This window comes from Schistocerca cancellata, chromosome 1, assembly GCF_023864275.1.
Source record: "Schistocerca cancellata isolate TAMUIC-IGC-003103 chromosome 1, iqSchCanc2.1, whole genome shotgun sequence".
In the NCBI taxonomy this organism is placed as follows: domain Eukaryota; kingdom Metazoa; phylum Arthropoda; class Insecta; order Orthoptera; family Acrididae; genus Schistocerca; species Schistocerca cancellata.
Window position 1 is genome coordinate 182,899,053 of NC_064626.1, and position 14,342 is coordinate 182,913,394.

General features: G+C 45.8%; 1 protein-coding gene across 1 annotated transcript in view; it reads right to left on the reverse strand.

Annotated features, from left to right (window-relative positions):
• LOC126162174 (probable glutamate receptor) overlaps window positions 1–14,342 on the reverse strand; it is a 127,697-nt gene that overhangs the window by 97,231 nt on the left and 16,124 nt on the right. The window contains exon 4 of the mRNA XM_049918529.1: window positions 2,340–2,455. Within this exon, the coding sequence (XP_049774486.1) occupies window positions 2,340–2,455 (116 nt within the window). The remainder of the gene's footprint in view (window positions 1–2,339; window positions 2,456–14,342) is intronic.

Consider the following 14,342-nt stretch of genomic DNA (forward strand, 5'->3'; position numbering starts at 1 on the left):
CATCCGCCGCATCAGGTTCTTGTGCAGCGGCAGACACGTGCTTTTGATCCAGGCGACGTTGTCTACTATCGTCACTACCGAGGTTCACGGCGTTAGCTCGAAGGGCACGTTCTTCGCTGCCTCGGCCGCGCTATGTATCTGGTTTTGGGGGCCTCTGGTGAGGTGCGCCAGCATCTCAACCAGCTGCGCCTCTGTTTTCGCACGGGATCTGCCGCTCGCCGTCTGCTTTCAGCGACGGTGCCGTCCGGTCAGCGCCCTGGGGACCCATCTACTGGCTCGCCTCAGCCCCTGGTGTTACCGACGCTGCCTTCCATTTTGCCCCATGGCGACGCGCCGCCGCGGCCGCCGCCACCTGTTCTCCCGCCGGCGACGCCCGCAGTAGACGCGTCGCTGCAACCGCCGGGCGCCTCCCTGGGTCACGCGCCGCCGATCGCTTCCCCTGACCAGTCGTCCTCCGACATGGAACTCTTGCCCGATCCGGACCATATGTCGTCTTCGCCCGTCGGGTGCCCCTGCCCGATGGAGGTCGACCCTTCGGCCCCTCCTGTCTCTCTGCGGGCGCATACACCGCATGTTGGCGTGCACCCTGGAGCAGGTTTTCAGGCGTTTCCTAGCTCCCCTCGGACCGAATGGCAGGGTGCGGGTGGCACAGCCTCGCCTGTTGTTAGGCTCCCCACCTCGTCGCATACGTCAACATGGGGTCCTCCCCGCGGCGGGCGGAAGCCTTATAACACGACCGTACGCCGATTTGCGGGGGAGGAATGTGGTGTCACCGCCAGACACCACACTTGCTAGGTGGTAGCCTTTAAATCGGCCGCGGTCCGTTAGTATACGTCGGACCCGCGTGTCGCCACTATCAGTGATTGCAGACCGAGCGCCGCCACACGGCAGGTCTAGAGAGACTTCCTTGCACTCGCCCCAGTTGTACAACCGACTTTGCTAGCGATGGTTCACTGACAAAATACGCTCTCATTTGCCGAGACGATAGTTAGCATAGCCTTCAGCTGCGTCATTTGCTACGACCTAGCAAGGCGCCATTATCAGTTGCTATTGATCTTGATAATCATGTACTGTCAGACCGACGTTCACCATTAATGGATTAAAGTTAAGTATTCCACCAGCTACGTCCGATTTACTAAAGTCTAATTTCCCTGTCCTGTTCCAAACCTCACGCCAGTCTGCGTGAGCTAAAACGCGTGCCTTTCGGCTTCCTCTAGTATTCCTGGGTTGGCGCTCCTGCCAACCCACAACATTGCAAAATTCGACTTCTGCAACCGCACAGCGTGTCTCGGCGAAATAAAGGTAAAGACATGTCTTTTTCCAATTACAAATGTTTTCACATGCTTTAATAATTTATTAAAGCTGTGCGGACACTCCTCAGTTACTGGCTAACTGTAAATTAATGTTATAATGGATTTATAACCACTGAACTTTTGGGTATCAAATATACCTCAGGACCCAATGTTAACTTTTTATCTCAGTGGAAGTGAGGCTATTTTCATTTTAGTCTGATTGCCAGGCTTCACTGCCATTTTGAGAAGAACAGGTCAAAGTGCCACGCAGAAGGCTGCAGAGGCCTTATCTTTGTACGGTGTGAGGAGAACGAAGTATTTTGACAGGAATTGCTTTACATATACCACAAAAACTACAATTAAATTAGCACAAGTAATATTAATTTAATACAGATCCATGTGATAATATTACGAAAAATAAAAATGCGTTGAAAAATTTTGCTACGGTAAGTTTGTTTACGTATTTTTATATGTTTACTTACAGTTGTTGAAAGTTTTGATACCAAGAGTGTATTTTGACCAATCTTGAAATCTACAACAAATATGAGGAATGTATGTATAAATGTTTTTTTTTTCTTTTTTTTTTTTTTTTTTTTTTTTTTTGTAGCAAAGCAACATGAAGACGCAGAGTTGTATGAATAGTTATCCTGCTTACGTCCTGTGGTATCATATATGCTACGATCCATAAAAATTTCGGTGGTTTCAAAAAAAATTTTGATGTCATTCATTGTCAACTAGCATTAACGCAAAGCTATTAACAAAATAGTAGCGCACTTTCAATTTTTAACATGTGCTTGGGTTTGAGGAGGTTACGAGGAGGTATGGAACATAAACACACACACATACACACACACACACACTCAATTTTATAATACGCGTGGATGTATGAATTTAACTTTGTCTGATGGAAAAAATGCCTCAAAAGATATTTAATCTGATTAAGTAGAAGAATTTTATTGTGTGTTCAGTGCAAACCAAAAGTTGAAGGTTATAACATATGAACATACGTTCGTTTTCCACGATAAAGAGTTCGTGCATAATACTCACCTAGCATTCAAAACGTCGGTTGCGTGCAGAAGGAGAAGGTAGTTGAGCTTAGTGACTGTATCGATGTGCCTGTTGTGAAGATCATTCAGGTGATTTAGCGTCTCTGGGTTGGTGACCTGTAAAAGGCAAGTCCTGAAACGCAACAAAAACTCGAGAGAATGTTGCTTTTGGACTATGAATTGATAAATGTGTGAACACCATGAAAGCATGTAACATTACACGGCGGACTGGGTTTGTTTCCCATTACCGAAAAGCATATTTCCTTGGTCCAAGAAGCCACTGAGCGGCTTGTTGGTGAGAGGAAGCAACTGGTCAAGTTCTCTGAGTGTTTTTTTTTTAAATTTGTGTTAGGGACTGAAAACCCATGAAATCAAGATTGCGCACGAAATCTTTATTTGGATTGCTTAATATTTTAGGCTAACAATCTAACCATCTTCAGATCATAAAACATTCTTGATTAGCGTTGGTGCCATTATAGCTTCACACATCAATAAAGTCTTTCTTAAAGTGACAATAGATATACACGACATAATTAAAAACAGCTTTTCATCGTCCGTGGCCAGTGTAATTGAATGATGGTCATGAGATCATTATATGCAGGAACTTATATATGATGACCTCTGTTACGAAATTATGTAAATACGGATTGCGTCAGTTACTGACTTGTAACGACATAAAGACATTGTTTTATGACCATGCTTCAATTACATGGGCAACGAACGATGAAAAGCTGTTTTTAATTGTGTTATGTATGGATGCTGTCATTTTAAGGAAATTTTGGACATTTGTGGCGAGGTCCACTTTGGTCCGTGCTGTGGTCGTCGGCCCTAATCTTACACACTACTTAATCTAACTTAAACTAACTTACGCTATGGACAACACACACAGCCATGCCCGAGGGAGGACTCGAACCTCCGACGGGGGCAGCCGCACGGACCGTGACAAGACGCCCCAGACCGCGCGGCTACCCCGCCCTGCGTCATTTTAAGAAAGATTATAACGATATGAAAATCAGTAATGGTACCAACCTTAATCAAGAATGTTTCAGGATCTGACGATGGCTTGATTGTTAGCCAATCAATCCAAATAAAGAAGATTTCATGTGCGACGTTGATTTAATGGGTTTTCAGTCCCTAACAAAACTAAAAGAAAAGTTATAACAGTTGCTCAACTGTGACAGACACGCAACGTTGTTAGGAAGCAGTCATGCGTGCGGTGTAGACCGGCAGTTGTAGGAGATATTAGGTAAGGACTGCTGAGTCATCATCATTTTTAAACTAGATTCTGGGGCCATTTAGGAGGTCAGCAAATTTTACTGCTGAAGGCCCTATACTGAGATTGTAGGGCAGTATCTCGGGCCACCTATGTACCTATCTTATTATTAATTGTTAACTTACATAAATTAGTACGTTATGAGCCTCCAACAGGCTAGATGTAGTAACTACACGGTAAGGTGGCCTCCGGCCCCTAGATATTCACGGCTGACAGTCGCTTCTTGAAGTTCTCCACGAGTCTTGTGTTGCAGGAACTGTCAGGAAGTAGACGGCACTACGTAGAAAACCGTCCAGACATGTTCGCCAAGGGAGGGGAAAAAGAACAGCAAGAGGACAGACATGCAGCATGGAAGGGAAAAGATGCTGCAAAGGCTGGGGCCCGGTGATAGCCAAGAACGAATCTGCCAGAAAGCGGCGAGCCCCCTTTAGGGATGATCTGTTAAGCTGATTGTGCGATAGTTCTCGCACTTATCGGCTCTTGTAGTCTTCGGAATTGTGTGGATGATATTTTTCCGAAAGTCAGATGTATGTCGGCAGACTCATACATTTGACACACCAGCGTGAATAGCCGTTTTGTTGCTATTTCCCCAAATGATTTTAGAAATTCGGATGAAATGTTATCTACCCTTTCTGCCTTATTTGATATTAAGCCCTGCAAAACTCTTTTAAATTCTGATTCTAATACTGGATCGATCCCCTATCTCTTCTAAATGCACTTCTGTTTCGTCTTCTATCACATCAGACAAACCTTCCCCTCATAGAGGCCTTCAGTGTACTCTTTCCATCCGTCTGCTCTCTCCTCTGCATTTAAAAGTGGAATTACCGTTGCACTCTTAATGTTACCACCCTTGCTTTTAATTTCACTGAAGGTTGTGTTGATTTTCTATATGCTGAGTCAGTCCTTCCGACAATCATTTCTTTTTGAATTTCTTGATATTTTTCATGCAGCCATTTATTTCATTCCTCAGCGACTTGTATTTCTGTATTGAATTTCCATAAACATTCTTGTACTTTTTTCTTTCATCAATCAGCTGAAGTATTTCTTCTGTTGCCATGGCTTCTTCGCAGCTACCTTGTTTGTACCTATGTTTTTCTTTCCAACTTCTGCGATTGCCCTTTTTAGAGATGTCCATTCCTATCCAACTGTGCTGCCTTCAGGGCTATTCGTTATTGCAGTATCTACAGCCTTAGAGAACTTCCAGTGTATCTCGTCATTCCCTAGTACTTCCGTATCCCACTTCCTTGCATATTGATTCTTACTGACTAATCTCTTAAACTTCATCCTACTCTTCATCACTACCAAATTGTGATCTGAAACTATATCTGCTCCTGGATATGTCGTACAATCCAGTATATGATTTGGGAATATCGTCTGACCATGATGTAACCTAACTGAAATCTTCCCATATCAGCCGGCCTTCTCCAAGTATATTCCGCCTCTTGTGGTTCTTGAACAGAGAATTAGGTATTACAGGATGAAATTTATTATAGAACGCAATTAGTCTTTCTCCTCTCTCATTCCTTGTCCCAAGTCTCCTGTAACTTTTTCTTCTACTCTTCTCCCTACAACTGCATTCCAGTCCCCCATGACTATTAGATTTTCATCTTCCTTTATGTATTGTTACCCTTCCAATATCCTCCTATACTTTCTCTATGTGTTCATCTTCAGCGTGCGACGTCAGCATGTATACCTCATCTATCGTTGTCGGTGTTGGTTTGCTGTCGATTCTGATAAGAACAACCCTATCACTGAACTGTTCCCAGTAACACACTCCCTACTGATTATTAATCAGTGTTTCGAATCTGGGGCCGAGGATGATTTAATTACCAACCAAAGTGGCTACCCCCCCCCCCTTTTTTTTTAGAACCTTCCCGGCGTCCAAATGGAGGGATGGGAGCGAAGTGGGCAAGGGTCGCAACCCAAGGCTTGGCCACCATGCCCCACTCCCATTATCCAGGAACCAAGGAAAGCGTAGGTACAATGAACATCGTTTATTTATTTATTCTCCTTTTCGTTTTCTTTTATTTTTATTTATTTATTATTTTTGTCGTTAATACCACCGAGAATATCAGGAAGCCGGCGTCACGAGAGGAGGAAGGCTCAGTAAGACGTCAGACTAATGGAGACTATCAACGTAGAGTTCTTCCGAGTAGGACATTCCGGTGACCAGCGAATACAACGGCTCTAAGTGTGGATGAGGCAGAGATCAACTCTTCATGACCGGAACACCTCAGGTCTGTGGTGTGTTAAGGAAGACATCAAAGGAAACTTGAGAAAAATTGTCTGTATTTTGGATTGCGGATAACTGCACAATGGCGTTCATTAAGGAACTGCCAAAAGTCAAGGATACATTTCGCGCCATCAACAAATCTCACAGAGTTCGTCTTTGGTTGCGGGAAGTATCCCGCTTCCGGTAAGAGAAGCAGTTGAGTAGGTATCTGATGAGGAGTCGTATGGGTAATTAGGGCAACATCTAACGGACCAAGAACCAGACACCTCTCGCCAATGTTCACTCCATAACATCAGAGAGACACACAACAGGATGCCTGCGAGGTGAATCCTGTGAAGGCGTGACCGGCGTACTTGCTTCCCATTGACAGTAAGGTACCATGCAGACTGGACGCCCGTGTCAAGATAAGGAGCGCAAACCGATTGCCAAACGGCACGCCAGTCGACGTGGGGAAGCTTCCCCTCAACCACATTCGGTGAACTGCGCTGCCGAAGGAAACCATAGATCGCCTTCGTGGAAGTCAATTGCGCCAGCAGTATCACAGTACGGACGTAGCTCAGCTCAGGGAAGAACTGACGGGAGTAAAAGAAGGGCGGCGAGAGAGGTGCTGAGAGAGAGTGTGGTGCAAGGGCCTCCAGCAATAGGGTGGTAAAGCACGTAGGGCTATGGTGTCACAACGTCATGTGCTCTGTCAGGCACATGACACAGACCTAAACTGCCCCTGCACTGCGGGAGGGTGAGGGTCTCGTTCCTCATCTTGAACAGCAAGCCTTGGCAAACAAACAAACCCAATCCGCTTGCATGCGGCGGGCAATGGATGGCGGAATATGAAGTGTCTGTGCCACTTGGGGGATACGTGAGGCCAAATATAGATTTACGTATTTTGTGCGTTGCAGAAGATCGAGTGCTCGTAAACGGTGATCTAAGAGTCCAGCTCGTAGTTGGGAAAGTTGATGTCTTCAGTTGAGGGCAATTGTCCGCCGCAGATCACTTGCGAAATCGAGTCCTAAGCATGGGAGAGTATCTCCTACACGGAAAGGAGCAACACTGTTCGCAGGAAGCCCCCACCTATAGCCATGGCGTTCGATTTTCGGACGCTATGACAGCTACTAGAAGCTTCGCCGTAGCTGGTAACCCATGCCAGTGACTCCCTGCCCTCAGCACCGCTATGAAGAACGATGACGAGATCGTGTGCATAAGCAGTGCAGCTGAATACATGGTCACCGAGAACGAGAGACATCCCAGAGGGGCGTTAACGGAGGCTGCACAGCAACGGTTCCATGACGAATGAATACAACAGTGCAGAGAGCGGGCAACCTTAATGCACTGATTGACGGGTCGGGATGGGTGGAGTAAGACGGCCATTGTAGATTACACGAGACGTAGCTCCACGGAGGAGACGGATTACGACGTCGACGGTAGTATCGGGGTAGCCCATATTGCGGAGTACACTTTCCAGGAAATCGTGAACAACTCGAACGAACGTGTGTCTTAATTCAAGAGCTGCCAAAATTCCAGGCATACCACGAATGTGAGCAAGAGGTTGGTTGGTTGGTTTTTTTTTGGGGGGGGGGGGAGGGGGAAGAGACCAAACAGCGAGGTCATCGGTCTCATCGGATTAGGGAAGGACAGGGAAGGAAGTCGGCCGTGCCCTTTCAGAGGAACCATCCCAGCATTTGCCTGGAGCGATTTAGGGAAACCACGGAAAACCTAAATCAGGATGGCCGGACGCGGGATTGAACCGTCGTCCTCCCGAATGCGAGTCCAGTGTGCTAACCACTGCGCCACCTCGCTCATGTGAGCAAGAGCGAGTAAGTCCAGATGCTGACAAAGGGGAGTGCTGATGTTATTGGCAGTTCCCAATGAAGTTTGATCGGGAGAAACCAGGTACTAAGTTGTTTATTTAAGCAGCGCAGCCAACAGCCGGGTAAAGGTCTTTGTATCATTGTTGAGTAATGTCAAGAGGGGATAATCGCATATCCGTGAGGTACCCCTAGGCTCGTGGCTGGGAATGAGGAAACCATCTAGGAAATCGTCTGGAATCGGCGCAAAAGGTGACATAAGGTTCTGACAAATTTCCGTCCACACTGGTGCCAGATTGAGACGAAATATCCGATAAATCTCCAGTGGGAAGCCGTCAGTGCCAGGCGACCTTTTCGTAGAACCCTCCTGCATAGCAACATGGACTTCGTCCTCGGTGACGTTAGCAATCAGATCCATCGTCGTATCTACGGGAACCGAGCCAAATGAGAGTCTGGAGACCGCCTTAATGCTGGCAGGGCGATGACGTAGTTCAGAGTACAACGTAACATAATTTGCATGGAGGAGAGAACCAATATCCCGTTGGGTATCAAAACGTAGCCCATCATCAATCGTAAGAACATTAATCAAATTCCTCCGACGGTGGCGTCGCTCCGCTATGACATGATACATAGATGGACGCTCTTGCACTAACCCATCGTATGTGCGCGACCTGACTATAGATCAAGGTGGCGGCAAGAGAGGGACGTGGGCTGTGACTTGGCACGATTCTCTATCACCTGGCGCTCTGGCGAATACGGCATCATAGTAAATTCCCAGAGAAAGGTGAAATAGAATTCCTGAGTTCGTCGCCGCCACGCCGCAACCTCTCTTCGGTAACTAAAGAAAACAATGCGGAAAGCAGGCTGTGCACAGAGCACCCAATACGACAGCGCAGACTGACAGGCATCATGACGTCGACGACTAGCTGCTCACGTGGTCTCCATGAGCTGCCGGCAGTTGGGTGGAGTAAGGTGGATCGTGACCCGTCTCCGTGGTCCACGGCCGTGCTACACCCTTTGGCGGCAGAGATTGATGGTGCAGATATATGCGTCATGGTCAGAGATCGCAATGGGCCAGACGTCAGTAGCCTGAACCCCACAGACAATATCGCGGGAAATGTAAACACGATCGAGTCAGCTGAAAGAATTGCTCCTGAAATTGCTAAACCCCGGATGCTACTAAAAGTGAGAACCATACCTCTGGCATCAGGGATATAGTCAACTGCATCAGAGAGGATACCGCCACGTAAGAGGATCGTCACCTCACTACTTGTAGGGGAAGCATGAGACACATGTGCCGTAAAACCATGAGGAGCACAGAAAGTTGCAACATGCACCTCCTGAAGGAGAGCTACGTCATCATCCATGGCCTACAGCATGTCATGGAGTCAAATCAGGATGTGGTAGATACAGCTTGCAGGCTTTCAAATAGAAAATGAATGAAATGAGGTGGCCCTCAACTACGTACCCTCCGACTCAGAGTTGCAATATTGAAAGTTTTGGTTGGTTTCGTTGTCTAGGGGCTGGGATACGTAGTTGCCGCATTACAAGCCCAATACTGCTGAGTCTACAGTATATGATAAGAATACACACATGAGTCGATTGGTCGAACGTTTCTGTCACTCCGCAATTGCGAATTATGAATGTAACATATAAATTTATAAATGAAAAACTGCAATTAAATAAAATCTGCACGTACTATCTTAACGACTTTAAATGATGAGTACGATAGTAGAAGTACTTTTAAAAATGCGGTATATTTCGGCAAAACACTTATTGGTGTCGATGGTCCAGCAATTAAATAAAATACAAGTTGAATAACAGGGAAACGAGAGATTCCTACTGCATGTAATAAGTTACGAACAACAACATAGCTCCCAAGATATTCACTTCCAAATGCGTACTACGTGTTCACTGCAGAAGCCACGGAAATCTCACAAATACACAAGTCGGCACTACGAAATATTTGTATCTCTCGCGATCAAGCGCGAACTGATCCAGTCCAAGTCTTTCCCGCCACTGTCTGTCCGTCGCGCCATCGCGTTCAGCACTTCCTGTGTCCTGTGCCGTTCTGTCCCTCACGCCACACTCTTCCGAACTCCCCATTCACGAGCGCTGTTATTGGCTAGAGCGCTCGCGCCATGTCTTCAAGCCAACACACCCACACACAAACGTATTGAAACGTATACGAATACTTCAGTCGACGCCACATTGGGCGACTTGCGCGTCGGTGATGAGGATGAAATGATGATGAGTACTACACAACAGCCAGCCCCCAGTGGAGAAAATCTCCAGCCCGGTCGGGAATCGAACCCGGGCCCACTTGCATGGGAGGCGTGCACGTTACCACCCAGCTAAGCCGGCGGACACTTTTAGGTATTATTGCCGATTCACCACATGTGTATGTTACTATATTACTCTTACATTTGTAGTTCTGTTTTGTATATATCTTGTGAACCGCACTTACGTAAGCAGACTGACCAGTAAACTCCCGTTTCCCGCTCTCTGCAGCTATTTTCTTTGGTTCCCCTTCTCACTGGCTCCTACTTCAGTCGTTTCCGTCGCCGCTGTCATCTGGCTTCTGGGCCGTCTGCACTAGTTACTGCCATGCGGGGTAGCCGAGCGATCGAAGGCGCCTTGTCATGGTTCGCGCGGCTCCCCCCATCGGAGGTTCGAGTCCTCCCTCGGGCATGGGTGTGCGTGTTGTCCTTAGCGTAAGTTAGTTTAAAGCTGTTTGGTTCCATAGTACCTTACCACAAATTTCCAAATTTGCACTAGTTACTTCCGTGTCGTGCCGTCCAAGCGGTCGCTGCGACTGCTAGTCCTACTCGTGATTACAGTTACTTATATTTACAGTATTACCGAGTTCATTTCTGTCGAGAAGGTAGCGTTTTTGTTCGAGTCCCATGTGGTGTGATTCCTCATGACTCAATGGCCCGACCGCGACACATTTATGTTCCGATAATTAATGCGGGTACACCACTTCCCGCAACTGTAGCTTTCATTCTAGTATATTAGCCACATGTTATCTGTACGTTAGTAGCCCCTCTTGTTGTTCATATTGGGTGCCACCTGAAGAGAAGGCTTTAAGCTCCGAAACCGACAGTGGAATAGATTAAGAAAACTACTGGTAGCTGAAGCGGATATTATATACAGGGTGTTACAAAAAGGTACGGCCAAACTTTCAGGAAACATTCCTCACACACAAAGAAAGAAAATACGTTATGTGGACATGTGTCCGGAAACGCTTACTTTCCATGTTAGAGCTCATTTTATTACTTCTCTTCAAATCACATTAATCATGGAATGGAAACACACAGCAACAGAACGTACCAGCGTGACTGCAAACACTTTGTTACAGGAAATGTTCAAAATGTCCTCCGTTAGCGAGGATACATGCATCCACCCTCCGTCGCTGCTGATAGTGCCTGCACACGCTGTACATAGTACGGAAACAACTGGTTCTCCCGTAGCACTCTCCATACAGTGACGTGGTCAACGTTACCTTGTACAGCAGCAACTTCTCTGACGCTGACATTAGGGCTATCTTCAACTGCACGAAGAATTGCCTCGTCCATTGCAGGTGTCCTCGTCGTTCTAGGTCTTCCCCAGTCGCGAGTCATAGGCTGGAATGTTCCGTGCTCCCTAAGACTCCTATCAATTGCTTCGAACGTCTCCCTGTCGGGACACCTTCGTTCTGGAAATCTGTCTCGATACAAACGTACCGCGCCACGGCTATTGCCCCGTGCTAATCCATACATCAAATGGTTACCTGCCAACTCTGCATTTGTAAACATTGCACTGACTGCAAAACCACGTTCGTGATGAACACTAATCTGTTGATGCTACGTATTGATGTGCTTGATGCTAGTACTGTAGAGCAATGAGTCACATGTCAACACAAGGACCGAAGTCAACATTACCTTCCTTTAATTGGGCCAACTGGCGGTGAATCGAGAAAGTACAGTACATACTGACGAAACTAAAATGAGCTCTAACATGGAAATTACGCGTTTCCGGACACATGTCCACATAATATCTTTTCTTTATTTTATTTGTGTGCGAGGAATGTTTCCTGAAAGTTTGGCCGTACCTTTTTGTAACACTCTATATATACAAGGTGAGTCACCTAACGTTACCGCTGGATATATTTCGTAAACCACATCAAATACTGATTAATCGATTCCACAGACCGAACGTGAGGAGAGGGGCTAGTGTAATTGGTTAATACAAACCATAAAAAATGCACGGAAGTACGTATGTTTTTTAACACAAACCTAGGTTTTTTTAAATGGAACCCCGTTAGTTTTGTTAACACATCTGAACATATAAACAAATACGTAATCAGTGCCGTTTGTTGCATTGTAAAATGTTAATTACATCCGGAGATATTGTAACCTAAAGTTGACGCTTGAGTACCACTCCTCCGTTGTTCGATCGTGTGTATCGGAGAGCACCGAATTACGTAGGGATCCAAAGGTAACGGTGATGGACCTTAGGTACAGAAGAGACTGGAACAGCACATTACGTCCACATGCTAACACCTTTTTATTGGTCTTTTTCACTGACGCACATGTACATTACCGTGAGGGATGAGGTACACGTACACACGTGGTTTCCGTTTTCAATTACGGAGTGGAATAGTGTGTGTCCCGACATGTAAGGCCAATAGATGTTCAGTGTGGTGGCCATCATTTGCTGCATACAATTGCAATCTCTGGCGTAATGAATGTCGTACAAGCCGCAGTACATCTGGTGTAATGTCGCCGCAGGCTGCCACAATACGTCGTTTCATATCCTCTGGGGTTCTAGGCACATCGCGGTACACATTCTCCTTTAACGTACCCCACAGAAAGAAGTCCAGAGGTGTAAGATGAGGAGAATAGGCTGGCCAATTTATACGTCCACCACGTCCTATGAAACACCCGTCGAACGTGTACCTCACCCCTCATGGTGATGTACATGTGCGTCAGTGAAAAAGACCAATAAAAAGGTGTTAGCATGTGGACGTAATATGCTGTTCCAGTCTTTTCTGTACCTAAGGTCCATCACCGTTCCATTTGGATCCCTACGTAATTCAGTGCTCTACGATACACACGATCGAACAACGGAGGAGTGGTACTCAAGCGTCAGCTTTAGGTTACAATATCTCCGGATGTAATTAACATTTTACAATGCAACAAACGGCACTGATTACGTATTTGTTTATATGTTCAGATGTACTAACAAAACTAACGTGGTTCCATTTAAAAAAACGTAGGTTTGTGTTAAAAAACATACTTCCGTGCATTTTTTATGGTTTGTATTAACCAATTACACTAGCCCCTCTCCTCACGTTCGGTCTGTGGAATCGATTCGTCAGTATTTGATGTGGTTTACGAAATATATCCAGCGGTAACGTTAGGTGACTCACCCTGTATATATATATATATATATATATATATATATATATATATATATATATATATATATATATATATATATTTTCCTCAGTTGCGAATATTCACCTGATCAGATATTTGGTACTTGCTGTTTATGTTGTAAAATTGTGGGATACGGGAAAAAACTCAAAACTGGTTCACTTCGCATCTACAAAGTAGGAAGAAGACGGTTATTCTCCATTGTCAACGAGATTTATTTAAAATTACAGCAAAATCCAGACCTTTAGCTGCTTACAGGCGTTGATAAATATCAAGGTGGACAGTTGAAAATGTGTGCCCCGATCGGGACTCAAACCGCGGATCTCCTGCTTAGACGACAGACGCTCTATGCGTCTGAGCCACCGAGGGTACAAAGGATAGCGCGACTGCAGAGACTTAACTCTGGCACGCTCCCCGTGAAACTCACATCTCCAACTTAACTGTCCACACACATTTGTAGTGCCCTACCCACTGTACTCATTACTCATGGCAGTCGATCTACCGATTCCCGTAAGAGTTTGGGCAATGTGAGTGCATCCGCACTGCAGAAGATCATTGGCCGGTAAGCCTCATATTGTATCTGTTCTTTCGGAGAGTAAGAATGATCACCACTGTTTCTGACGCCGAAACTCGAAGACTTGTTGTTTACTTTGGTTACTTTCACTCAATTACTCGTATGGTGCTGCGTTTTGCGGAACTCTGTTAACCCACCAAGAATGCTGTCAGCCCAGAACCGCGCGGTCAGACTGATCGGTGCTGTCAGTTTGGTAACTTCGTGTAGGTCGTTGTTCAGATGTTTCGAAATTCTAACTCTGCTGTCCCTGCACACGTACTGAGTCATGGCATACGTTGTTGACAATAGTGATTCACTAAGAATAAACTGCAGTATTCATTCAGTGAGCACTAGACGTAAAAACAGTATACGGTTGCATAGCACTGTACATTGTTCAGAAATGTTTGCCTCAGCCATTGTAAGTAAAGGTGTGCATAATTCAGCCGGTTTCATTTTCAGTAGGCTTACTCTGGAATGGAATGAAGTGTGATAAACACATAAGTACTCAAAACCAAGTTGAAAGGTTTCCTCGCGGTGCGAGCCTGGGCGGGAGAATTGAATTCTACGTTGTACTCAGAGATCTATGACATCACTAACTGCCTGAGATCCGCCAGTGCAAGGAATGTGGAATTCTGCGTTGTACTCAGAGATCTATGACATCACTAACTCCCTTAGAGCCGGCAGTGCAAGGAATATGGAATTCTGCATTGTACTCAGAGATCT